Source organism: Mus musculus, chromosome 18 (genome assembly GCF_000001635.26).
Source record: "Mus musculus strain C57BL/6J chromosome 18, GRCm38.p6 C57BL/6J".
NCBI lineage: Eukaryota > Metazoa > Chordata > Mammalia > Rodentia > Muridae > Mus > Mus musculus.
In genome coordinates, this window is record NC_000084.6 from 77,755,749 (window position 1) to 77,783,076 (window position 27,328).

The following is a 27,328-nucleotide window of genomic DNA, read 5'->3' on the forward strand; positions in this document are numbered from 1 at the left end:
TTATTTCTCTCGGCTGTCCTTCCCATGCAGTCCCAGCTTTCCTTTCAGGAACCCAGTTCTCCGTGGCCACTGGCGGCTACACTGCACGAGTTAAGAGTGATAGCAGGCAGGCACTTGACAGTCTTCTCCCAGGCACTGATTCAATCAAACACATGTCAGGCACCATCTCATGTGGGCGCTACAAATGTGGCTAACACCCAAAAGCAGGTACGCTCTGGCTTGGGCCAATACAGTTGAACCTTGTAGTCGGCCCATGGCTGCACTCGTGCTAGACATTTTTTTTTTGTTGTTGTTGTTTTGTTTTTCGAGACAGGGTTTCTCTGTGTAGCCCTGGCTGTCCTGGAACTCACTTTGTAGACCAGGCTGGCCTCGAACTCAGAAATCCGCCTGCCTCTGCCTCCCAAGTGCTGGGATTAAAGGCGTGTACCACCACGTCCGGGTAAAGATTTATTTATTATTATATCTGTAGCTGTCTTCAGATTCACAAGAGGTCATCAGAGCTCATTACAGATGGTTGTGAGCCACCATGTGGTTGCTGGGATTTGAATTCAGGACCTTCGGGACGGGAGTTGGTGCTCTTAACCAGTGAGCCATCTCTCCAGCCCCATGCTAGACATTCTAAGAGGCCTGGTTCATACATCTTATAAAGCTTTCAGTCCATCACTGAGGGATGTCACGACAGGAACTAAGCAGAAACTTGGAGGCAGAAGCTGAAGCAGAGAGCATGGAGATATGTTGTTTACTAGCTTGCTCAACCTGCATTTTTATACAACCTGGCCCCACGTGGCCAGGGGTGGCCTGACCCACAGTGGCGAGGGCCCTCTCACATCAATCATTCATTCTGAAAATGCCCTACAGAACTGCCTACAGGCCAGAGCGATCCAGGAATGACTCCAGCTTGTGTCAAGTTGGCACGTGTACCACGCTGGGCTAGAGATGGATCATGGAGCTTCTATCAACTGAGTTGCACTCCCAGGTCAACATCTTTATTTTTTATTTTTTATATTGGTCTTTGGTTTTTTGTTTTTTTTGTTTTTTGGTTATACTAATATAAGGCATGAAATATAAATTTAGCACCGTATGCTTGCTTCATTATTCCTCTTTCTGCCACTGGCTTAAAATCTACTTTTTTCATGAGGTAAACGTATAAACTTTTGAAGACAGGTCAGTAAGCCCTAGAGAAGGAAACAGGTAGAAAAACTGGAACCACAGAAACTGTCCACTGATGTAGCTTGTGAGTCTGAAGAACTGTCATGGTGGTCACCTAAGGAAACTACTGAAGGATTCATTTTTGTCAATTAAAAAAATTTTTTTTTATGTATATGAGCGTCTTGCCTGTACATACGTCTGTGTACCACATGTGTGCCTGGTGCTTGCAGATGGTAGAAGAGGGTGTCAGATTCCCTGGAAGGAGTCAGGGATGCTTTCAAGCCACCATATGGGCACTGAGAATAGAACCCGGGTCTTCAGCAAGAGCAAAAAGCACTCTAAAACTCATAGCCATTTCCCCAGCCCCTACCCACTTATTTTTTTTTTTTTTTTTTTTTAAAGATTTATTTATTATTATATGTAAGTACACTGAAGCTGTCTTCAGACACACCAGAAGAGGGAGTCAGATCTTGTTGGGGATGGTTGTGAGCCACCATGTGGTTGCTGGGATTTGAACTCTGGACCTTCGGAAGAGCAGTCGGGTGCTCTTACCCACTGAGCCATCTCACCAGCCCCCCTACCCACTTATGGAAAGATTCTTAACTGTGAGGTGTTCAGTAAGTAGCAGGTAACCCTTGAGGTGTACCGTGAGCAACAGATAACAAGAAATGCCTTTTCATATGCAAACTGTATTCAGGCCACAAAGTTTAAAGGCAGAAGCGAACCCTGTTGTTTTACTAATAGAGACATCATCATCTCTAAGAACAGTCACCTCCTTCCCCTGACCACGTCTACATGGCTGTCCTCACAGGCCCATCATGTCTACTTTCTTGGTAAGTTCAGCCTCTATGGCGTCCTAGAGGAAGAAAACAAGCCAGAAATAAAGACATGGAAGAGACGGCATCAACCTCTACTGAAAATTAAATAAGAGAAGTAGAGAAAGAAAGCATTAAGGCAAACCTTTTATTTATTTGTTTCTTTTTTGTGGTACCAGGAACCAAACTGGGGAACTCATTTACGCTAGTCAAGCCTTTGGCTACTGAACTCTATCACCATCCCTTGGTGTTGACTGTATGCACATGTACGTGGACATGTGTGTCTGAGGAACTTATATGCCAGGCAAGCCCTCTCTACCACTGAGCTGCACTGCCGGTCCTTGTGCGTATGTTCATGTGTGTAGTTTTGTTTATGTGTAGTTTGTAAGAATCTCCATATGCAGCTTTAGCTAGCCTCAGACCTGCACCCATCCTGCCTTGGCCTACTGAGGTTTTTTGTTTGTTTGTTCTTATTGTTTTGTCTTACTTTTTTTGTTTGTTTGTTCGTTGTTTTTTGAGACAGTGTGTACACTGTACTCCCAAGCAGTTGGACCTCATCACTCAACACAGCTTAGAAGTCTTAGTATCGGGGGTGGGTGGATATGGGGGACTTTTGGTATAGCATTGGAAATGTAAATGAGTTAAATACCTAATAAAAAATGGAAAAAAAAAAAAAAAAAGAAGTCTTAGTATCTCAGTTGAGTAACTGCTAATTTCAAAGGGGGAAAATGAAGTAAGGAAAATGAGAAGTACTTACTAATTCTCTCTTTGCCTCTTCAATTTTCAGTTGAGCAAGAGATGGACTCTTATAAAGAAAAACAAACAAGGAAAGCGTCACGGTTTATGAGAAGTCTCACACGGCTCTTGCTCGGATCTGCTGGGGCTATGGAGGGAGGCTCCGGAACATCAGGAGGAAGAGGCCACGGCAGCTGAGGCTTTGAAGTCACTGCCTTGTTTTAGTCTGGGGTTCTTTTGCTGTGATAAAACACTATGACCACAATCAAGTTGGGGAGGAGGGTTTTTTTGGTTTATACTTCCATATGGCTTTTTATCATTTAAGGAAGTCAGGACCAGAACTCAAACAGGGCAGAAACCTGGAGGCAGAGACTATGAAGGAGTGCAGCTTACTCCCCATGGCTTTCCTGCTCAGCCTGCTTTCTTACCGAACCCAAACACACCAGCCCAGCGTTCACCCCACCCACATGCACCAGTCCCTCCCCCATCAATCACTAATTAAGAAATTGCCTTACAGCTGGATCTTTTTTTCCAAGACTGGATTTTTCTGTGTTGCCCTGGCTGTCCTGAAACTTGTTCTGCAGGTCTCCTTGTGTGCTATGGCCCGCACACCCAAGATAAATACATAATCGTAACAAGACAGGGTCTTACTATGTAGTCCAAACTGGTCTTGAGTTCAAAATCCTCCACCTCCCAAGAGCTGGGGTTATAGATGTGGGCCGCCAGGCCAAGCCTGCCGCTGTCTTTTTTCCTTTCTTTATTCTTTTGGTTTTCTGACACACAATTTCATTCTGTAGCCTAAGTTATCCAAGAAAGCAGGGACCCTTCCACTCCGGCCTTCCGAGTGCTCAATGACAAGTGTGAGTCACCACTCTCAATTCTGCCACGGATTTTAAATCCTTGAACACAAACCCACTATTTTGATAGTTTAGTGTCTTTAGAGAACAATTAGAAAACAGGACTCCAAGAAATCCCATAGCAACAATTACCGGCATTAAATCTAAATAGGACTCCAACTTCTTCTTCAGGGGTATAGTCTGCTCTTTTAACTCCGAGAGTTTCTAGAAATGCAAAGAGAGTTATACGGTAACAGAAATACCCACCAACAACTAACCCGTGCTCATTATTGAAATAAAATGCAACGAAGCATTACTATTTAGGGAGTTATTTATTTGTGGTGCTAATGATGGAGCCTATAGCTTCCTGAAGGTTGACAAGCAATCTGTCACTGAGAGGCACTTGTCAACCTGCAGGTGTTTTAAATAAAGAATCAAAAAACTGGGCTGGGAAAAAAAAAAAGGCCGGGCGGTGGTGGCTAAACAACAACAACAAAAAACTGGGCTGGAGAGATGGCCCAGCAGTTAAGAGCAATGGCTGCTCTTCCAGAGGTCCTGAGTTCAATCCTTGATAACCGCATGGTGGGTCACAACCATCTATAATGAGTTCTGATGCAGGTGTACAGGCAGATAGAACACTCTTATATATGTAAAATAAGTAAATAAATCTTAAAAAAAAAATCAAAGAGCTTCAAGTAGATCACTCATTTCTAATAGAAGAAATCCCTTTCCAGAGTGTTTAAAATAAGAACGCTACGGTCCATCTCATTTACTACAGGACTACAGCGGCGAGCAAGACGGTTCAGGAGGAAAAGGTATGTGCAGCCAAGCCTGGTGAAACAAGGGGTTTTTTTTTTTTGTTGTTGTTGTTTTGTTTTTCAAGACAGGGTTTCTCTGTGTAGCCCTGGCTGTCCTGGAACTCACTTTGTAGACCAGGCTGGCCTCGAACTCAGAAATCCGCCTGCCTCTGCCTTCCGAGTGCTGGGATTAAAAGTGTGCGCCACCACGCCTGCCTGCAACTGGAGTTTTTGACAGTTGCAAGCTGCCATGTGGGTGTTAGGATTGAACCCTACTTCCCTATAAGAGAACAGCCAGTGCTCTTAACTGTTGAGCATCTAACTAAATTATCCAATCTATGGTATTCTGTTACAGCAGCAGAAGACAGGCTAATATGGGAAGCTTACCTCTGAAAGTGCCGCTAGTGACCGATGAGACAGAGACGCATCCATGCCTCTGGCTGAAAGTTGCTCCTGCAATGTGAGGAAGGAGAGTTCAGATGAAGGATCATTTGAAGGTAGCCATCATGAAACTTTTTTCAATATGTAATAAAGAATAGGTACAGATCACAAATTAAGGAGCACGCATGCATCTAAGCTAGTCTACGCTAGCCCTGAGTCCTTTCTACAGTCAGATGTGGGGAGAAGACGGTGCTGGCAGACGGGTTTCCATGCCCGGCTTCGAACCTGGAGCTGCTGCTCACTAGGTGAGGAAACTTGGGCAGGTTCCAGACCTTCCGCGTAGCTCCCTGGTCTGCAGAGAGGGCCGCTAATGCTTCCTACGGTGAGGACAAAGGTCTGAAAGGCTCCAAAGCTCCAAAGGCTCCCCACAGCGCTTCATACGCACCTCTGCAGCTTTGATTCCAAACCGGAACTCCGCTGCCTTCGCTTTTAGGAAGTCCATATTCTGAAGGCGACTGTCAACCTTGGCCTTTTCTGCAGACAGTTGCAGCTCTGCTTTCTTGAGATCTCTTCCAAAAGCAAAATGAAAGCACATACTTCTTCTCAGCAAATGATTATTTAAAACACAAGGAAGTCAGTTCCCTGTTTTGGGAGTTAAGTCTGGCTTAGCCAGTACAGACAGCCTACTTGCCAGCTATTGTTATACCACGAGTTTTACATCTTGGGCCACGTGAGACTTTTCTCAATGCACATAAAATAACATTAATTTCAACCTATAACAATTATTCTTTTTTATTAGACTTTTAAATTTATTATTTATATGTAAGAACACTGTAGCTGTCTTCAGACACCCCACTAGAGGGCGTCAGATGTCATTACAGATGGCTGTAAGCCACCATGTGGTTGCTGGGATTTGTACTCGGACCTTCATTAAGAACCGCTGAGCCATCTCTCCAGCCCCCAACAATTATTCTTGGGTAAGCTAAAACTGCTATTCAAAAAAGTGATTTATTATATCCTAAAGCCAGTTTGAAACAAGATCATAAAGACCTCTTTACTGTGACCTGATACAGTGTCTGACAATTATATCTTCATTATTTTTTGAATATATTTGTATGTCACCAAGTTATTCTGCATTTACATAAATGCTAACCTCTGGCTCTAATCTCTGGGGCGAGTAGAATCTAAAGGCTCACAGCATCAAAGAGGGTCATTAAAGCTGTACTAAAAAGGCATACCAAAATATGGACTTGAGGTGGTAGTTTGTGGGTTAAAACTTTTGAAAATTACCAATCTCCATATTTTTAATATTGCAAGAATCATTATGAGGGTGATAAACTGCCTAAAGCAAATGGGAGAGTAAGTAGCCAAGCACCTCCTGAGTCGCTCAGGTGGCCCTGGCCTTGGGCTGCTGCCCCAGTCTTCCCATAGCTGGCACTGTGGGCTGGTGCTACCATGCCCCACTTGACAATGTCCCACTAAGCTCTTGATAGCTCAAAAATGCCAACATTTCAACTCACTCTCGTAGACATTTTTCTAACACCAGCGTTGCCGTCAGGTTCTTTTCAAGTTTTCCCAGTTCAAGCTTCATTTCTTCGCTTTTGGATTTGGTACGAAAAAGGTCAGACGTCAAATCATTCACTGCGGGGATGAAGCTGAAAGAGGGGCTTGGTCACCCTAAAAATGATCTTCTCTACAGAGTTTACATGATCCTGCCGCTCTGTCCATGTATACGACTGTCGCAGGCTGTGCCCATGGCCTGAAATGCCCTTTAGCCGACAAAACGTCCATTTTCCCTTCAAAATTTAGGTAAGGCTGGGTATGGCAAGGAACACCTTTATTCCCAGGACCAGGAGGCAGAGGCAGGCAGATCTCTGAGAGTTTACATGGTGAGTGGTGACTTCCAGGCTAACCAGGGATACATGGTAAGACCATATTTTAACGAAATAAAACAAACAAAAACCCTAAAAATCAAACATACAAAAAAACCCCAAATACTCAGGTAAGGTTTAGCCGTCCTGAATTCACACCTTCTGTCTATGCTTGCCAGGTACAGCATCTTTAGTCTTACAGTGCAGCTGTTACCATGGTAATAGTCTCCGGATTGCCCTTCTCTCTCACTTGACTAACCTAAATACAAACTGTCTTGGAAGGCCATGTCTACCTCCCTAGACATCTCTGCTTCCCTAGTGTGTATGTACACACACACACACACACACACACACACACACACGTTATACTTGGTGTCTGCAGAACGGCTTTGGTCTACCCTGCTGCTATGTAGTCTATATATTCTTACACCACCACTCTTCAAGCATTATATAAATCCCAAAGTCTACCCCTGTCAGTTATGCACAACACACGTACATACTTTCTGATCGTGGTAAGCTGCAGTAATAGTCCTAGGTAAGACATGAGCACCAACAGTAGTCATATGACCTTTGGAGCCAAGATTTACCTAGGGGCCCCAAACCTTCTCTCCCTGAGCTTTAAATTCCTCTGAGGACGGGTGGAAGAACCACACAATTATATAGGCGAGATGTCTATCTCAAACAACAAGGGTCCTTAACTTACTCGGTGTTGTCTATGACCAAAATTTACCATGTTCAACCAGATCTTTTAACCTGCAACTGTTCCTGTTTGCTTGTTGGGGGTGGGCTCTCACACAGTCCACACCACACCGGCCTCCAGCTTGCTAAGAAGCTAAGGACGATGACCCTGACCTTCCAGTCTTCTGCCTCCACCTCCTGGCTATTGGACTTCTTGTACATACCCACACACCCAGTCTCCAGCTGGCCTAGTCTGCTTTCTCGTGTTGTGATGAGCACCAAGACCAAAGGCCACATAGGAAAGTGTTTCTTTCATCTTATTCTTGCAGGTCACAATACATCACTGACCGACGTCAGGGCAGGAACTCATACAGAAACAATAAACTCTACTTCCTGACTCCATCTCTCTGGCTCATTGAGCTTTCTTATACAACCCATGACCACCTGTACTGGCTGGTTTTGTGTCAACTTGACACAGCTGGAGTTATCACAGAGAAAGGAGCTTCAGTTGGGGAAATTCCAGTTGCAGGAGATCCAACTGTAAGGCATTTTCTCAAATAGTGATCAAGGGGGAGAGGCCCCTTGTGGGTGGGACCATCTCTGGGCTGGTAATCTTGGTTCTATAAGAGAGCAGGCTGAGCAAGCCAGGGGAAGCAAGCCAGTAAGTAACATCCCTCCATGGCCTCTGCATCAGCTCCTTCTTTCTGACCTGCTTGAGTTCCAGTCCTGACTTCCTTGCTGATGAACAAGCAATGTGGAAATGTAAGCTGAATAAACCCTTTCCTCCCCAACTGCTTCTTGGTCATGATGTTTGTGCAGGAATAGAAACCCTGACTAAGACACCACCCTCCTATGGTATTTCTGAGCTAGCCAGAATTTAGCATACAAACCAGCAACAACAAAAACCTCCCCCCAAACCAACCAACCAACCTACTTCTGCATTCTTGTATTCACTGCTAATTTTCTATGCAGATTTACTGTGAGAACCAAAAGACTCTTAGGTCAAGGCCGGGCAGAATAGCCTCCTATGGCAACACAGACCAAAACCATCACAATAATTACCTTGCTAGTGAAGTATCTTTTATTTCCAGGGCAATTGCACTGTCTACCAGTGCATTCAGAAACCGGGAACCAGACTTAGACAGATTGGCAGGTGAAAAATTCACACTCTCCATGAGAAAGTCTTCAAGACGTTTGGCTGAAATGATACAGGAATTTCATGGTGTCTCAGATGTTTTGTCCCTTTTGTTTTTTAAAACTTTCATTATGTTTTGTTTCGTTTTGTTTGAGATTTATTTTGAGCTAGGCATGGTGGTGCAAGCCTTTAATCCCAGAACTCCAGAGGCAGAGGCAGAGGCAGGCAGACCTCTGATTTTAAGGCTACCCAGGTCTATAGAGAGTCCCAGGAGGCTTGTGTATGGCCATGTGCACTTTGAGTGCAGGTGCCCGTGGAGACCAGAGGCGTAGGATCCCCTGGAGTTGGAGTGAAGAGGCAGTTGGGAAGCATCCAATTCGGGGGTTGGGAACTAACCTGTTCAGTTCCAGGACCCACACGGTGGAACACAGAGCTGACTCCTGCAAGTCGCCCTCTGACTTCCTCATGCTCACCCATCAAAAGCAGTAGATTAAAACAAAAACAAAAACAGGTCTCACTGTGCAGCCTGGTAAGTCTAGATTCACGACGTGGACCAGGAAGGCCTTGAACTCAGAGATCTGCCTGCTCCTGTCTTCGGAGGGCTGGTTCTGAGGATGCATACCACCATATCCATAAAATAAATGCAATTTTAAAATGCATGATCTATGAGTGAGCACATGTGCGCACACATGCACACACAAATAAAATATAATAAAAATTTAATGATAAGAGATCTGGGAGGTAGGGCTGGAGAGATGGCTTAGCCGTTAAGAGCGCTGACTACTCTTCCAGAGGTCCTGAGTTCAATTCCCAGAAACCACATGGTGGCTCACAACCATCTGCAATGGGATCTGATGCCTTCTGGTGTGCCTGAAGACAGTTACAGTGTACTCATGTACATAAATAAATAGATAAATCTTTAAAAAATAAATAAAATTAAAAAAGAAAGAGATCTGCAAGGCATGTGGGGGTAAGAAGGGGTAATGGGATGGATATGATTAAAATATGTTCTTTAGATGGGGCAGTGGTGGTGCATGCCTTTAATCCCAGCGCTTGGAAGGCAGAGGACCTGGGTCTGATTTCTGACATGTTCATGGAAGGGATATGACACCTTCTTTTGGCCTCTGAGGGAACTGCAAGCACATGACACAGACTTACATGCAGGGAAAACACCCAGACACATGAAATAAAATCTAAAAATGAATAAAATAGTAAAAAAAAAAAAATTTCTGGAAATATTCTTACAAAACCCATAAACCCATACACACACACATATACATACATATGAATCCACATAAAAGGAGGAAACATGGTAGGTTCTTGTGATGGAATCGCCTTACTCTGATTGTGGGAATATTGTAGATGGCACACCAGGCCAGGCAGTGGTGTTGCACGCCTTTAATTCCAGCACTTGTGAGGCAGAGGCAGGCAGATCAACATGAGTGAGAGGCCAGCCTAGTCTATAGAGCTAGGATAGCCAGGGCTACACAGACAAAACAAAACAAGGCACACCAAACACAGTTAATGCTAATTTAAGAAGACTACAGGAAAAAGTATGTATGTGTTAGAATTAAATATAACTGCAGTATATTCAAAACATCATATCCGGTCTGGAGAGGTGTTCAGGTTTCTGGATGTTGTTGTTTTTGAAACAAGGTCTCTCTAGGAAGCCCTAGTTGTCCTGGAATTCTCTATCTAGACCAGGATGAACTTGAACTCAGAGAGATGCACCTCTCTCAGCTTCCCCAGTGCTGGGATGAAGGGCCTGTGTCACTGTGCCCAGCTAGAGAGAGCATTTGCTCTTGGTGCAGTTTCCAGCACTGACATGGTGGCTTACAATCACACTTAACTCCAGCTCCCGGGGATCCAACAGCCTCTTCTGACCTCTACAAACACAGGACACCCACAGGGTACACATACATAGGTGCTGGCAAAACCCTCGCACACATAAATCTAACTTTAAAAAAAAAATATATATATATATACCAAATGTCTCCACTTGGTTAAGCATATGGCAAATAGATGTCAGTTTCTGCTTGGTGTGCTGTCATCCTCAGACGTGGTGGGGTTGTTTGTTTAAATAGAATATGGAAAAGTGAGAAAGAGCCCTAGGGTGGGAGGGGTTCGAAAAGAAGGGGTGTCCCAGAGGAGCCGGACCACACATGACCAACAAAGAAGGGGGAACACCTTTCTGAGACAGTTTTGCTATGTGACCCACGCTGACACTGCAATCTCCTGCCTCTGCCTTCTGAATGCTGGGACTGTAAACTTGCACTTGCACTTCTACCAGGACATTTTAAAACCATTGCATGATACATGACCCATGGTGGTCTGTCCAGTCTCACACGCCTCCTGGCTGCCCCCTCTGGTGTCCGGCAAGCTATGTACGGGAAAGAACTACTAGAATCTTTTGTGTTAGGCTAAGAAGCTCTTGTTTTGTTTTGAGACAGGATCTCAAGACCTTGAACTCACAGCTATCCTCCTGTCTCTGAAGTGCTGGGGTTAAAGGCATTCCTCTCCCAACCCCCACCCATGCAAATGTAACTGTTAGTTTTAAGAAGACATACAATAGTGAAACTCCTAATTTTGAAGTTACAATAACAGAGCAGAAGCCAATTTGTCAAAAAAAATTATAATAATCAATAAGTAGTCTACACTAATTCTGTACAAAATGTAGTTTGCCTCTACCACCCTTCCAAAGCTCTAGACTTAACTCACCTTCGGATTCATATTCACTTGCTTTCTGTTTTAAGTCCTCTATTACCAGGCTGATGTCCCTGTCCCGGACCCTGTTGCGTTCTGAAAGGTGATATAAAATTTCTGTCGTCCGTGAGTTCATCTCATATTGTGGGATGGGATGGTCTCCAAATACCTTTTTCAACCACTCAGCGACCTAACCATTAAAAGGTAAGCCTTGTTAGGATGGCAGAACGGAATCTTACAAAGGGGTGCTCTACAGCACCCTAAACGTTTTCTGTGATTATTCTGGAGTCCTACTTCACATCCTGATTTGTCAGAAAGCGAGGAGGCAAATGAAAAATCGACATTATCAAAGAGCATCACTCTTTCCCAAAGCTGCAAATGCAGCCCTAGCAAGAGCCAGGCAATCAACAATTACAAAAACAAAAAAACAAAACCCTGCCTCACTCGGCAGATCTTAACAAATGAAATGTGAAAGCGTGACAGATTGGATAATTCCTCCCGCGATCTGAAAAGTTAGTCGTCCCCAACACTTTCTAAACCCCTGCCGTGCTAGGAGTCGCCCGGAGTCGGGCTGCAGCTCAAGTGTTTACATTCTATTACTGAAGCAGCAGCGAATGGTCGAGGCTGGGCTGCAAGGTGGGGTTTGTGATAGGAATCGGCCAGCCTGAAGCCAGGGGCTCCACAAGGCCAGGCTGGGAGACCCGGAGAAGGGAGGGAGGGCACGGCCTCTTCAGGGACTCCGGGCCCGCAAAGGGTCTCGGTCGCGACCGCACCGTGGAACCCGGACAAAAAAACAGCAGCGGCCGGTGGTTAGCCGATACGTGGCTCCGGGAGGGAATAAGCGGGTGCCCGACCCAGCTCCGGATGTCACCTGCAATGCTTTCTCCTCCGGCGCAGCCATAGCCGCCGCTCCCGCCACCTCAATCTCAAAGCCTCGCGGGGAACGTCCCTGGCTCAGGGCCCCGCCCCCTCGCCGTTGGGCACGCCCCTCGGGGCCGGGGATTCTGGGAGTTGTGGTTTTTACTGATTTCAGGTCAATGAAACCCTGGGACAGGGCTGTCATAAGGCTCCTGCTCTGCAGGCCTGGCTTTGCCGCATTTCTGGCTGGAGTCCTCTCTGTGTTATAATCATCAAAGTGAGAAACGCTGCTAGAAACAATCTGTTTATTTTTTATTTCTTATAATTCTCGCTTGAATCAAGTTGTCTTAAAAAAATATCTGCAGCTTTCAGTTTTTAGTCAGCAGATAGTGTTGCTTCTACACCGATTGCATAAATCTAATAATTTCCTTTCTGGACATGGTGGCACATGCTTGTAATACCTGCACTAGGAAGGCTGAGACAGGAAGATTGCCAAGAGTTCAAGGTCAGCCTCCATTATATAGTGACACTGTAAGTTCTGTGTCATCTTGAGGTATATATAAGAGTGTCTAAAACAACCACACTCAAAAACTCTCAGGGGTTGGAGTTCATAACTAGGAATTGTTAGACTGCTTACCTGACATTCAGGAAGTCCTGGGTTGGATATCCCAGGTATACTGTATTTGATAGCACGCATTTGTAATTCCGGCATTTGGGAGGTGGAGTCAGGATGACCAGCAATTTAAAGCCATCTTCAAGTACAACCTCCAGGCCAACCAGGATATAAGATTCTATCTCAAAGACAAAACAAAATTAACTTTTTGTTCTACCCTAGTTAGGCACTACAGGAATCTTGACATTGGTTTCTGCTATCAAGGATTTAAATGTCCTTAAGACTTATTGATTTAAATTTCTATTATGTTTTAAATTTTGTGTCTGGGTTGGGTGCGGGTGTCAAAGCACAACTTTCAGGAATAGATTCTCTCCTCCCATCACCTGGATCTCTGGGATCAAACTTGAGATGAAGCTTTGAAAGCAAGCACCTTTCCCGTTGAGCCATCTCCCCAGCCCCACTTAGTTGCTTATTATTCAGATTGGGGTTTCTCAGGCAGCCCAAGCTGGCCTCAGAGTTGCTCTGTATCAGTGAATGACTTTGAACACCTGGTATTCCATCTCTTCCTCCTATTGTCTCCTGTCATGCTGGCACTACAGGCTTTACCTACTATGTTCAGCGTTTGGCGAATATGTTTTAAGTGGTTAATAGGCTACATAGTGAAATCTTGTCTCAAATAAATAAATAAATAAATAAAAATAAAGACGGTTAACAGCATCTCTCTGTTGAGCTGTCTCTGCTGCTTAGCCCTTCTTCTCATTCAATTCTTGCCATCTCTAGAGTTCTGTCTTCCTTCTAGCACTCTGCATGTAACAGTATGAGAAATTGTTTACATGTATACAGCGATGCCCAGTTTGCTGTTTTACCTGTTTACATCAACCCACACAGGCTAACAGACTAAATGACTTGGCTCCGATGAGGTAGTAGAGCTGGAAGTTGACCATCGTGTCTGGCTCCGCTAGGGACTCTCACTCCCTACGCGGCCTCGTGGAAGCACCTATAGTAAGTATACTATGGGACTAGTGAAGCAGATAGCCCAAAGAAGCATCTTCCATCCAACTTCCTAGTATATGTGACTTTATATGAAATTGTGGTATCATTGCCTAAGTTGTATGGATGCATATTTAAAATGATGAAGTCACTGGGCATAGTGGCACAGGTCTGTAATTCATCACAGGCTAAGAAAGGAGGGTTGTGGGGTTGAAGCAAGCCTGGGCTACACCGCTAAACACTGTCTCAAAGTAAAAGAGAAAATTCAAGATCTGCCTCGGCTAGATATGTCAAGGCTTCCCTGAGCAACTTAAGCATGATCCTTTTCTCAGAAGAAGTAAAGAGAGGGTTGGAGACAGAGGGCAGAGAGTACCTTTCAAGGATGCCAGAGGCCCTAGGTTCAGTTCCCATCATCTCTATGAAACAAAACAAGACAACCAATAAGTCAATAGAATAAGGATTTCTCAAAGCCAGCACTGTATCTTGTGACATCTTTTTCTTTCTTTTTTGTTGTTGTTGTTTTTCAAGGCAGGTTTTCTCTGTGTAGCCCTGGCTGTCCTGGAACTCACTCTGTAGACCAGGCTGGCCTCAAACTCAGAAATCTGCCTCCCTCTGCCTCCCAAGTGCTGGGATTAAAGGCGTGCGCTACCACTGCTAGCTTTCTTGTGACATCTTTATGTTTTCTTTTCAGTGCTGGAGACTGAACCTAGGGCCTCGTCGATGATAGAAAAGCATTTTATCACTGAGCTACATCCTTCTCCTTCTCCTTTGTGTGTGCACCCGTGTGAGTATGTGGAGGTTCACGTCCATGGGCAAATAGGTGCCCGTGGGCAAGTGGAGGACTGAGGTCATTGTCTTTTGTTTTGTTTTGTTTTGTTTTATTTATTTAAGTATATCTGCATGTATACTGTATACCTGCACACCAGAAGAGGGCATCAAATCTCATTATGGGTGGTTGTGAGCCACTGGGAATCGAACTCAGGACCACTGGAAGAGCAGCTAGTGCTCCTAACCAGTGAGCCATCTCTCCAGCCCCAGATGTCAATGTCTTAGTTAGGGTTTTGTTGTTCTGAAGAGACACATGACCAAGGCAACTCTTACGAAGGAAAACATTTACTTGGGGCTTGTTGTAAGCCACCCGCAGCCTACATGAACCCATTTAAAGTTTCAGATATTTATAGTCTATTATCATCATGGCTGGAAGCATGGTAGCATGCAGGCAGACTTGGTGCTGGAGGAGAGCTCTACTCCTTGACCTGAAGGTAGGCAGGAGGAGACTCTGATTCCACACTGGATTGGAGTGTAGGCACAGGAGACATCAAAGCCCTCCCCCACAGTGACACATTTCCTGTAACGAGGCCACGCCTACTTGAACATGGCTACCTTTCCTAATAGTGCCACTCCCTGTGGGCTAAGCATTCAAACACATGAGTTTATGGGGGCCAAACCTATGGAAACCACCACAGCTAACCTCAGTTATCATCCCTCAGGCGATGCCTACCATGTTCTTTGAGACAAGGTCTCTCACCAGGACCTGGAGCTGGCCAATGAATGTGGCTGCTTGGCCAGTGAGAGCCACAGGAACTTGCCTGTTCCTGCTTCCTCAGCACTGAAATTCAGCTGTGTACCATATGTGTACTGGGAAGCAAACTTGGATCATTGTACTTACTGTCAAGCGGTTTACCTACTGAGTCCTCTCTCTCTCTCTCTCTCTCTCTCTCTCTCTCTCTCATCTCAGGCTGGCCTCAAACTTAGTATGGAACTGAAGAGAACTGTAAACTCTTGATATTCTTGTTTCTTTCCACCTCCCAAATGCTTGGATTGAAGGTCCGTGTACCTAATTTTTCCTTATTCTGTTTCAAACATCTCTCAAGCCTAAGGCATATCAAGCCTGACTAAGAAGTAAATGTTCAGGGAAGCTGGTACAACCCCAGAATTCAGCTTGACAGCAGCAAACAGCAGCAGTAGGCAGGGGGAGCAGGGGTGGCCTCTGGTGTTAGAGGTCTTGGGTAGCAGTAGGCAGGGGGGAGCAGGGGTGGCCTCTGGTGTTAGAGGTCTTGGGTAGCAGTAGGCAGGGGGGAGCAGGGGTGGCCTCTGGTGTTAGAGGTCTTGGGTAGCAGTAGGCAGGGGGAGCAGGGGTGGCCTCTGGTGTTAGAGGTCTTGGGTAGCAGTAGGCAGGGGGAGCAGGGGTGGCCTCTGGTGTTAGAGGTCTTGGGTAGCAGTAGGCAGGGGGAGCAGGGGTGGCCTCTGGTGTTAGAGGTCTTGGGTAGCAGTAGGCAGGGGGAGCAGGGGTGGCCTCTGGTGTTAGAGGTCTTGGGTAGCAGTAGGCAGGGGGAGCAGGGGTGGCCTCTGGTGTTAGAGGTCTTGGGTATGGGGATCCATCCTTAACCCTCTGAGTATAGAAATGCCCAGTTCTTGTACAGAAATCTTTCTCCAGCTGCTGCCCTTTTCTTTCTGTCCTGACTCCTCCCTAGCTGATCAGCGGTACTGTGGAGCAGTTTCCTCAGAATGGAAACTCACCATGTAGTCAAGAATGATGGCCTTCACTGGGCAGTGGTGGTGCACGCCTGTAATCCCAGCACTTGGGAGTCGGAGCAGGCAGATTTCTGAGTTTGAGGCCAGCCTGGTTTACAGAGTGAGTTCCAGGACAGCCAGGGCTACACAGAGAAACCCTGTCTCGAAAAAACAAAAACAAGAACAAACAAACAAAAAAAGAATGATGGCCTTCTAGTCAAACTCCAGCTCAGGGGCGTGGGGATTACATGTGTCTACCAACACAGGTGGCTCTTGTGTGGTTTTCCTTTTCCCCCACACTGATGGTGCTGACACAAGGGCAGTCTGGATGGTAGGTTTTCGATTGATAGTCCTTTCATTCAAAGCAGCCAGTGCAGCCAGAAAGAGACCAACAGCTGGCTGGTCAGGAGTCAGTTGCTATGGCTGTCACATCACTGTTTATTTAGAGGAAAATGAACATCAGAAGAGGTGCTTGCAATAAGGACTTTAAGAATGTCAACTTAGCCAGATATGGTGGCTCATACCTGCAATCCCAGCATTCAGAAGGCTGGAGCTGGAGGATTGGCAAGCCTGGACCACAGGGTGAGACTTTATCTCAAAAACAAACAAAGAAACAAACAAACAAACCCACAAGCAACAACAATAACAACCAAAACAAATAAGCAAAAAAATCATTAACACCAATAGTGATTTTAATTATTATTGCATGTATTTGGGGTGTGTGTGTTTTTCAGAGAGAGAGAGAGAGAGAGAGAGAGAGAGAGAGAGAGAGAGAGAGAGAGATGTTTTACTCCAAAAGAGAAAGCTTAACAGAATCCCCAGAGTCACAAAAGTAGCTGTTGGCAGAAGACGGTTTGAGCCTTATCTGAATTTAGAGCGGTGCTTTTAGATTTTGGATCATTCTCTGTAGGGTTGTCAACCATTCTAGTCAAACTCCTTGTGATGATTAGAATTTTTGAACCTGTTTAATTTACACAGGATTCTTCCCATTGCCCACCCCCTAAAACAACAACAACAACAACAAAAACCCAAAACCACAAAACAAAACTGGGGACTGTACCAAAGGCTGTCTGCACCCTAAGCAGATACTGTACTACAGAGATTTGGTTTTAGCCCCTTTACTGATTGGTTAGTTGACTGACAAGATCTTGTTCTTACCAAGGTGGCCTTGAATTTGTTAATTTTCATCCTTTAGCCTCCCTATCGGGGTAGCTGGGACTACAGACCTGAAACATCAGGCCCAGCTTCCCTGAAAAGATTCTCTTAGAGTGAACCTCAAAAGAACTTCAACTCTCTCGTTTGTGCTATCAAATCCCTTATAGGATTTAGGTATTTGGGCTTCGAAGATGGATCAAAGGTTAAGAGCACTCGAGGACCCAGGTTTGATTCCCAGCACCCACATGGTAGCTAACACAATATAACTCCAGTTCCCAATGATCTTCAGCTTTAATGAGGTCACCAGGCAAACGTGGTGCATAGAGATTCATGCAAACAAACACACACAAATACATAATAAAATAAAACCTTTTAATTCAAAAAAAGACTTGCATATTTATTAAAAATGCGAATGAGGGGCCAGCAAGGTGGCCAGTGGATAATGTGTTTGACCAGAGTCTGTTTCTCAGGATCCACATAAGGTGGAAGGACACAGACGACTGCTCTCAGTGCTCCACAAGCATGCCTTGGTACATATACATGCACACCACGCATACACTACTACTACTACTAATTATTATTATTTCAGTAATTTCGGATAGTTCCCAGGACCTGAGGACTAAAACCCTCTGGGTGGCTGCACTGTGCAAGAGCTACCCCGGCCTGCCACAGCACTGCGGTGAAACCCCACCAGCACGATTAACCTAGCTCTTAGTCTAGGCAGCCCGCCCCAGGCAGGTGACGTTCAGGGACGCGTCTCCTCTGGTTCTGCTACTCACGTGGTCTCCCGGGCAACCACAAGGTCGATTCAAAAAGACCAAAAATTAAAATGTTGAGTACCAGGGAGGAGGCTGGAAACAATGTATTCGTTCATTTTTAGTTCTAAACTTAAAAAAGAAAAAGAAAAAGTTATAGAAAAAAAAAAAAAAGATTTGCGTCCGGAGGAGCAGGAGAGGGGCGGTACTTCCGGGTCAGGCGGGCTGGCTGCCTTGACCTTCCTTTGCGCTCGGCCATTTTGTGCCAGTCGTCCGGAGGCTGCGGCTGCAGACGGTCTCTCCGAGAAGCTGCAAGGATGCTGTCTGTGCGCGTCGCCGCGGCCGTGGCCCGTGCCCTCCCTCGACGGGCGGGACTGGTGAGCACCGGGGCCTAGGCAGGCTGGCGCGGGAGCGGAGATCTCAGGTCTCTGCGGAGCGGAGCCGGAGCGGTGCAGCGCGGGGCAGGGGCGGACGGCGCCATCTTGCACCGTGGCTGCGGAGCAGCGCGGACGGCCGAGGGGCTTTGCTGCGGGCCTTCGGGGCGCGCGCGGCGGGGCGGGGGTCTGGGACCTCGGCGTGGCTGAGCAAGGGGGCTCTAGGAGGGATCTGGGCTTGGGGTGAGAGCGGGCCTGGAGGTGAAGGTCAGGGTGTGTGCCCTGCTCGTCTGGCCTGCCCGGAAGCTTGTCCTGGGGTCCGGCTCTGCTGAAGGTCAGAGGAGCTGTCAGCCGTCTTGTGCCGGAGGAGGAGGAGGAGGCGAGCCTGACATTGTGTGAAGGTCAACAGGCCGGAGCAGTTCACCTCTGCTCCGAGGTCAATCCAAGGGAAAGGAATAAATGAAAGTGACTCTTGCATTGTGGGATGGTTTACCCATTTGGAGCTGACCCCGGGAAAGGTCGTGACAACATCGTGAGGCGCAGAAGCAGTGTCTGTGGCTTAAACTGTGGACGACGATGGCGTATTTGTAAATGGCCTGCATTAGGCACAAAACCTGGTGTTTGACACTTTAAAAGATTTTTGCCCTTGAGTTGTCCACCTCATGATCTCCCAGGACGTTGAGACTAATTCTTAAAAAAAAAAAAAAAAAAAAAAAAAAGATGGCCTTTGAATCCTTTATAAATACCTTTTCATTATAAAGACAATCGAATTTAAAAGGCGAAATCTACTGCTACCCTGCTTCCCTAACAAAATACTGGTTGGTAACATCTTGGTTTTCTGTTAGGGAAAAAAAAAAAGAAAGAAAAAGGTATTTTAAGAAAAGATTTGTATCGGTTCCTATTAAAAATTAGCTGATTCAGAGTTCAGAGTGGCCAATCACAGCATTGGAAGTAGAAAGAAAAATTCCAGGGGCTCTGGTTCCACTTTGCTGCTAGATTTGTTCAAGGCAATGACAAATCGATGTCATTTTCTAACCTAACCACGGCATTAATATGCTCACCCAATACTTATCTGCCCCTTTAAGAAAGAAAAATTGGAGCTACACTGAGACTCACCCCCGTTAGGTAGTTATCTTTCTGAGATTTTCTACAACTCAGGTGAGAAATAACATCAACATAGTATTACCGAGATGTCTTTAAGGGAATGATTTTAACAGCTGTATCTTAGTAGTTGCAATAATAGATGCATGTATCATTCTTTCCTGTGTAATTAAGTCACCAACTTTTTAGCAAAATTTAGTCTGATCAGCATAAGTCCAAAGTTAAGCTTCTCCGTTTATGGAGGTTTTGCGGCTTGTGTTGTTGATTTTGAGACAGGGTCCTTCTGTGCAGTTCTGGCTGGCCTGGAACTTGCTGTGTTAACCAGCGTGCCTTGAAATTCCAGGGGATCTCCTGCCTTTGCCTCCTGAATGCTAGGATTACAGGCAGGCACGCACCACCACCACCACCACCACACCCAGGTTATGAAGACTGTGTGTGTGTGAGTGTGCCCTGCACGTGCGCACACACACACACATGCATTTACTTAAGTGTGCACTCACGAGCATAGCTTATGTGTGAGGAGTGCTTTCTAAACAATCAGATTGGTGAAAGAATGTTTTTGTACTAGGTCTCCAAAAATGCTTTGGGGTCATCCTTTGTTGGTGCAAGAAATCTCCATGCCTCTAACACTCGACTTCAGAAGACTGGTAAGTCAGTTTTTAAGAGGGGAGATTCCTGCCCCGCCTTAAATGTTTCTCTTTTTAAAATGTTGCTACAGAAACTTGTTTTTTGTTTTTAGCCACAGCATATCATTTAAAATGCTTCGTCTTGATAGATCCTTTTGTCTAATGAAACTGTTGTTTGTATTTCTCTGTTATGTAGTATGGTTTCTAATGATTTCTTTTGAATGAAAACAATACACTAGGCACCCTCTCTCCTTATAAGCCTTATGTAAAATTATAAGAAAATGAACTAGTTTTTACTGATAGGCTTTTTCAAAGACAGTAGCGCCTGTTAGACCTCGAGGTGCAGTAGGTTAGTGAGGAGCCAGACAGACATAAAGGACACTGTTGAAAGGTCACGGTGGTGGGGAGTTTCTTTGGAGATGTGCTGGAGGGCTTTTCCTCCTTTTCTTTTAGAGGTGCTGGGGATGGAACCCGGGGCTTTATAGGCAAATACTACTGAGCAGTGTGCCCGGCTATGCGCTAGGAATTTTAAAGTAACGGTTAAATGTATACATAGTGTATTTACATAGTAATATTAGCACTGGTACTTAGGTTCTTTAAAGGGGACATTTTATAACTTTGTGTGTCCGAGCCGCGGCCGTGGAGGTCGGAGGACAGCCTTCAGGAGCCAGTTCTCTCCTACCTTGTGGGTCTTGGGGCTGGAACTCTGTTTACCAGGCTTGCAGGCTTGCAGATGGCTGAGAACATCTCAGTAGCTGTTGGTTCTGTTGCATTTTATTAAGGGGAGGGGAGGGGAGGGGCGGAGCGGGTGCATGCTGGGTGTGTGTGCCGGTGCATGCCTCAAGGCATTGGTTGAGCTCAGAGAGCGTTGGAGGGGCTGCTCTTCCACCTGGTGGATTTTGGGGATGAAGGTTGGGCTGTTAGGGGTGAACATTTTCCAGATGAGCTTGCAATTCTGCTGCTCCCATTGCTTTTTAAATACACGCTTTATTTTAAAATGTTTCTAAAGTTTAGCCAGGAAATCAGATTCTAACATATGTGCAGAGATTCTTTAGAAATTAAGTGAGAAAAGAAGATAAAACGTTAGGGCACAGTAATATTTCCTTTTATCAGTTAACATTATTGTCTACCCAGTGAAGTTTTTCCCTTTAATCACTTTGAGTTTTCAATAATTTTGACAGTGATCAGCAAACAGCTATAAAAATGTATTTGTAGCCGGGTGTGGTGGCACTTGCCTTTAATCCCAGCACTCAGGAGGCAGAGGCAGGCGGGTTTCTGAGTTTTAGGCCAGCCTGGTCTACAAAGTGAGTTCCAGGACAGCCAGGGCTATACAGAGAGACCCTGTTTCGAAAAACCAAAAAAATATATATATTTGTTTTTACTTATGCATATGAGTGAATGTTCTGCCTGCTTGTCTGGTACCCATGGTGGGTCTCAGATCCCTGGAACTGAAGTTCATCAGTTGTGAGCTGTCATGTGCGTGATGGGAACCGGATCCAGACCCTCCGCAGGGGCAGTGGCTGCGGTGGCGCACACTCACACTCACACTTTTAACCAGTGAACCATCTCTCCAGCACCAAGATATCTACCAAAACAACTCATTTTATGTTTTAGGATGATTTTGATTATTTTCATGAAACTGCTTGTTGGGGACCTGATTGTTTAAATTGCGTTGTCCTCTCAGGCACAGCTGAGATGTCCTCCATTCTCGAGGAGAGGATTCTGGGAGCTGACACGTCTGTTGACCTGGAGGAGACTGGGCGTGTGTTAAGCATTGGTGATGGTATTGCGCGAGTGCACGGGCTGAGGAATGTTCAAGCAGAGGAGATGGTGGAATTCTCTTCAGGCTTAAAGGTAAATTATAAAGTGGGAGGTTTGCTATTTCAGGATCTGTAGCTTTGCTCTCTCATTTAGTAATTCAGAGCTTGTCAAGAGTTAAAGCATTTAAGTCTCATTTTGCCTCATTTCTTCTCTATTATAGGTTGTAAAGAGAGTAAGCTAGAAAGAGTTTGACTAAGCCAAGTTCCATTGTCTCTCTTCCCCTCATGTGCTGATAAATAAGTTGTAGCCCGAGGCACCAAAATTGAAAGTTTAGCAAACATTTGCATAAATTTCAGCGAGTCCCTATCAGTTCCTTTGTAGCTGTGGAGACTTGGCAAAAGTGTTTGTGTACATGAACTAAGTTCTTTTCCCAGTACAAATAACCTGCCTCATCCTGTTGAGACTTGATGCTCTAGAGAAGGGGGAGGTGGGAGCATCCTCTCAGGCAAATGGGGGAATGGGGCGAAGAGCTTCTGGAGGGGGGGCTGGGGAGGGGAGCAGCATTTGGAATGTAAATAAATAAAACAACCTGAAGAAAGAACAGATCCATCACTGACAGGGAGGCAGTGTGTAGCTGTGAGTTCCGCAGATGCTTGGGGAGGTTGGGGGCTGCGCTCCAGTGTGCAGTGTGGCGGTCAGGACAGCCTGGAGGGTCTCCTGCCTCTGGTCATCTCGGGTCAGGCACCCACTCTTAGCTAGTCCATGAAGTCTTAACCAGAGGAGCAGAGCAGGGAGAAGGCAACAGTGTGGTGTGCTGCCGTGTGATATTGTCCCACCGGTCTCATTGTCCTTTATCCTTTGTGCAGGGTATGTCCCTGAACTTGGAACCCGACAATGTTGGAGTTGTCGTGTTTGGGAATGACAAGCTAATTAAAGAAGGAGACGTTGTGAAGAGGACAGGCGCCATCGTGGATGTCCCCGTTGGCGAGGAGCTGTTGGGCCGTGTGGTTGACGCCCTCGGTAATGCTATTGATGGAAAGGTGGGTTACTGCTTATGGGTGCTCTCGTGGCCGACATCACAGCTAATCGCTCTGAGGGTTCCTTTGATTCATTTTTAATTCTTGATATTTTTATAGGGTCCAATTGGTTCCAAGACCCGCAGACGAGTGGGCCTGAAAGCCCCTGGAATTATCCCCCGAATCTCTGTGCGGGAGCCGATGCAGACCGGCATCAAGGCTGTGGATAGCCTGGTGCCCATTGGCCGGGGTCAGCGTGAGCTGATTATTGGTGACAGACAGACTGGGTAATGACTCAAAATCTGTTAAAAGTTCTAACTAACATGGATTGCTAGTAAATAATTATGCATCTTGGGATGGTGAATGCTGTGGTTGTAATGAGGCAGAAGCAGGTGAAAATTAACAGTGGTATAGCACAACTGTGCTTGGGGATCCTGCATTTAGTGACATTTTTGCCTCTCTTAAAGGAAAACATCGATTGCCATTGACACAATCATCAACCAGAAACGTTTCAACGATGGGACCGACGAGAAGAAGAAGCTGTACTGCATCTACGTCGCGATTGGTCAGAAGCGGTCCACTGTGGCTCAGCTGGTGAAGAGACTGACGGATGCGGGTACTAGAGAGCTCTGGTCCCCTGGCCTCTATAGATAATCTTGGAACAGCCTCTGCCTAACCAAGGCCGATGCTCTTCAATCAGCTGGCCCCTGGATTTGTTTTTTTAAGATGAGGTCTCAAGCAGCTCTGGCTGACCTTAAACAATCTCTTGCTTCTACTTCCTGGTTGGGGAACTAGAAGTGTGTGCGACCATGCCTGGCTTGAATATTTCACAGGGTGTGAGGAGGAGTGTAGTGTGTCTGTCTGTCTGTCCCTGGTTGGCATTGGATTTGTTATATAGCTAAGGATAACCTGGAACTTTGGCTCCTCTGTCTCCACCTCCTAGAATCAGAAAGATAACTCCATTCTTAGTTTATTTGGTGCTAGGATCAAACCTGGGACCTTGACCTTGTTAGGCTGTGTCTACCAACTGCATTCTCTCCTTTCACTTCTCTGTGGGTTCCAGGGATTGAGGCAGGCTTACATAGCAAGCTCCAGTACCCCGAAGCCCCCTCTCTCAATTCATGAATAGAATGAGGGTGGTGGACAATTTTGTGTCGTAACCTTTAGTTTAAAATCTGTCTAGGTACCTTTGTGACTGTAACTTTTTCTCCTCAGATGCCATGAAGTACACCATCGTGGTGTCAGCCACTGCCTCTGACGCTGCCCCGCTTCAGTACTTGGCTCCCTACTCCGGCTGCTCCATGGGAGAGTACTTTAGAGACAACGGCAAGCACGCTTTGATCATCTATGACGATCTATCCAAGCAGGTCAAAGGATGTCTTTTATAACCTGTGTACTTGCATCTTAGTGGAAATTAACAGACGCACCTTGTTTAACAGGTGGATTTTATCACATTCTGTACCACAGGCTGTCGCTTACCGCCAGATGTCTCTGTTGCTCCGCCGACCCCCTGGTCGTGAGGCCTATCCTGGTGATGTGTTCTACCTACACTCCCGCCTGCTGGAGAGAGCAGCCAAGATGAACGATTCCTTTGGTGGTGGCTCTTTGACTGCCTTACCAGTCATTGAAACACAGGCTGGTGATGTGTCCGCTTACATTCCAACAAATGTTATTTCCATCACTGACGGACAGGTATTAGATTGACTAAAATTAGTGTAAAAATGATTGATTATTCTAAGGCACTAGTTGAGACTAACAAGCATGAACTTATTTGTAAATTGCCTTTACGTTCTTATGGAACACGATAAACCTAGAACTGAAGAGAATAGGGTCTATAGAGACGCCTCGGTGGCTGAGAGCACTTGCTGCTCTGTGGAGGACCAGGGTTTGGATCCCAGCACCCATTTGACTGCTCATAACCATCTGTAACTCCAGGTCTGGGGTGATGGGCTAGTCTTACTATCCATGTAGCTGAGCATGGCTTAGACCGTCCAGCTTTGTTGTGTCCGCCTCCTAAGGGTTAAGATTAAAGCATGTGTCCTCTGCACCCGCCGGGGCATCTTTTGGTTTATATACACTCATTATTTTCTAGCCCTAGGTAACTTTAAAGCATATTTGAGAAGTTATATTACTACCTTGTTGTAGTTTGTTGAGATTGGGACTTGGTGTAGTCTAGACTGGCCAGGGATTGCATGTAGCTGAGACTAGCTTTGAATTTGCAGTGGTCCTCCTGCCTCTGAGTGCTGAGATTCACGTATTTCTGAAAAGTCACTTAGCAATCTTACTCAAGTTACTGGTTTCAGTTTTTGGCACAGTGACTTAAATTTGGGGGAAAAGATTAAGCTTACTAATGTCCGTATGCTTGGATTGTAGATCTTCTTGGAAACAGAATTGTTCTATAAAGGCATCCGCCCTGCCATTAATGTGGGTTTGTCTGTGTCCCGTGTCGGATCTGCTGCCCAAACCAGAGCCATGAAGCAGGTAAGTTTTCCTCTCTTTGACACAGGAGTTTGTTACTAGCTTAAAATCTTAAATGTAGGACCTTTGTCTTATACTGTTGTGTGGCATTAAGTCATGGTGACACTAACTTGTGTGCTCAGGTGGCAGGTACCATGAAGCTGGAGTTGGCTCAGTACCGGGAGGTGGCTGCGTTTGCCCAGTTTGGTTCTGATTTGGACGCTGCCACTCAACAGCTCTTGAGTCGTGGTGTGCGTCTGACCGAGTTGCTAAAGCAAGGACAGTACTGTGAGTTGTTTTCATTTGGTCAGGTTCCTGCTGTAATTAGGGTCTGTGCTGTACCATTAATGTAGCCTGTACCACCATTTGAATGAAGTGTTGAAATTAGTGACCAGAAATATATTTAATGCCTCTTTATGTATAAATGTGGAATTTAAAAGAATATTGGCATGCTTTTTATCTTAGCTAAAAAAATGATATTTTTATTTTGTGACAAATTACACCACAAATGCTGTGTAACACTGCCAGGGCATAAGCAGTGCTTATAGGCTGTACCCAAAGGTCACGATTCCGTTTTTTCGGGAGGATGGGAAAGAGTGGTAGTGGAATTGTAGGTTCAGAATGTCAGAAGGGGTGGCTCATAGGACAGTGTTTAGTATTAGGAGGGAAAATCTGTGACTATGGTAAAATGGCATTTAAATCATTTATTTGATGATTTGTTTGTTTGCAGCTCCCATGGCTATTGAAGAACAGGTGGCTGTTATCTATGCGGGTGTACGGGGTTATCTTGACAAACTGGAGCCCAGCAAGATCACAAAGTTTGAGAATGCTTTCTTGTCTCACGTTATCAGCCAGCACCAGTCCCTCTTGGGCAATATCAGGTATAAATGGAGTTGGTGGCCTTTATTGTGACTAGTGCATTTTTATCGTAGTCTTGCTTTCCCTGGAGGTGGGGGTTGGGTTGGAATCTGGTCTTGCTGCATACTAGCCCTGCCTGGTCTTGGCATTCACTATGTAGCCTGAGTGTTCTCAGTATTTGGCAGTCCTGTCTCAGCCTCCCAAGTGCTAGGATCACAGGTGTAAACTACCTACCATGTTTAGGAAAGTTTAACAGTTCCCTGTAGGTTAGCCTTGTCATTGAATCTTTACTCGGGTCATTTGCACGAGTCATTTACTCTTTTGTTTCTATTTCCAAACGAGTCATTTACTCTTTTGTTTCTATTTCCAAACAGGTCTGATGGGAAAATCTCAGAACAGTCAGACGCAAAGCTCAAAGAGATTGTAACAAACTTCTTGGCTGGGTTTGAACCATAAAGCCCTGTCACTGTCACCAGATACTGCTTTGGTTTTGTCATTTATTCTGGTAAAATCAGCACCATTTGTAAAGGGTTACTCTTGTATTCCTGATGTACAGAAATCACATGAATAAAAGTTCCATACTGTGTGCTAGTTTGTGTGGGGGTGGGCTCAGGTGTGTACCAGGATTTGTGTGGTGGTCAGAGGACAGCCAGCCTGTATGACAGTACCCTCCTTCCACCGGGAATTTAATGCAGGTTTTTATTTAAAGCACGACTTCATGTTGAGTTCCATAAGTTAGTTTTGTAAGACAGAGCTTACTGTGTGACCTCAGCAATGGCTAGCCTAGGCTATTCTTGTAGCAGTCTGTCTGCCATAGCTGGCAAATTGCTCTCTTACCCTGTTCTTGCTGGTGCAGTCAGCATGGATAGATAATTCAAAGCTGTCCACTATGAAATTCGGAAGTACTTTGTGATTGATTAAAAAGAGAACTCTGCTCCGGAAATGTGTCTTGGTTGATGAGTCCCTGGCGCCCATGAAGCTCTAGTCTTGATCCCCAGAGTCACATCAGCTTTCGAGGGATGCACACTAGGATTCCTCATCTCTTTGAGAACCAAGGAAGGAGGATCAGGCAGTCAAGGTTGTTACCAACCACATAGAAAATGTAAGGCCAGCCTGAGATAAATGAGACCATGTCTAAAATCTGTTATGA

General features: G+C 45.5%; 2 protein-coding genes and 1 long non-coding RNA gene across 9 annotated transcripts; 2 read left to right on the plus strand and 1 right to left on the minus strand.

Annotated features, from left to right (window-relative positions):
- Positions 1 to 1,528: 1,528 nt before the first annotated feature.
- Positions 1,529 to 18,137, minus strand: Haus1 (HAUS augmin-like complex, subunit 1). Of its 6 annotated transcripts, NM_001357533.1 has the most exons (12): positions 16,600 to 17,873; positions 16,082 to 16,509; positions 13,935 to 13,977; positions 12,596 to 12,753; positions 11,116 to 11,290; positions 8,325 to 8,460; positions 6,234 to 6,368; positions 5,159 to 5,282; positions 4,720 to 4,785; positions 3,689 to 3,760; positions 2,722 to 2,769; positions 1,529 to 2,005 (listed from the first exon to the last, which is right to left on the minus strand). In NM_001357533.1, the coding sequence occupies exons 4-12, from the start codon at positions 12,668 to 12,670 to the stop codon at positions 1,955 to 1,957; spliced, it is 882 nt and encodes a 293-aa protein (NP_001344462.1). In that variant the 5' UTR covers positions 12,671 to 12,753; positions 13,935 to 13,977; positions 16,082 to 16,509; positions 16,600 to 17,873; the 3' UTR covers positions 1,529 to 1,954. The 6 variants fall into 6 exon arrangements, with proteins under 6 accessions (NP_001344462.1, NP_001344460.1, NP_001344461.1 ...); NM_001357531.1 differs by lacking the exons at positions 16,082 to 16,509; positions 16,600 to 17,873 and adding an exon at positions 18,010 to 18,137 and having other exon boundaries at positions 12,596 to 12,749; XM_030250449.1 differs by lacking the exon at positions 16,600 to 17,873 and having other exon boundaries at positions 1,819 to 2,005; positions 12,596 to 12,749; positions 16,082 to 16,157.
- Positions 12,434 to 14,463, plus strand: Gm52331. Of its 2 annotated transcripts, none has more exons than XR_003952567.1 (3): positions 12,434 to 12,463; positions 13,460 to 13,573; positions 14,253 to 14,463. It is a non-coding gene; the product is annotated as a predicted gene, 52331 (long non-coding RNA). The 2 variants fall into 2 exon arrangements; XR_003952568.1 differs by having other exon boundaries at positions 12,442 to 12,489.
- On the plus strand, positions 18,020 to 27,121 carry Atp5a1 (ATP synthase, H+ transporting, mitochondrial F1 complex, alpha subunit 1). Its single transcript, NM_007505.2, has 12 exons — positions 18,020 to 18,362; positions 20,029 to 20,107; positions 21,771 to 21,940; positions 22,714 to 22,887; positions 22,984 to 23,150; positions 23,331 to 23,479; positions 24,079 to 24,230; positions 24,331 to 24,555; positions 25,237 to 25,344; positions 25,464 to 25,608; positions 26,051 to 26,201; positions 26,553 to 27,121. The coding sequence occupies exons 1-12, from the start codon at positions 18,303 to 18,305 to the stop codon at positions 26,632 to 26,634; spliced, it is 1,662 nt and encodes a 553-aa protein (NP_031531.1). The 5' UTR covers positions 18,020 to 18,302; the 3' UTR covers positions 26,635 to 27,121.
- The last annotated feature ends 207 nt before the right edge of the window (positions 27,122 to 27,328 follow it).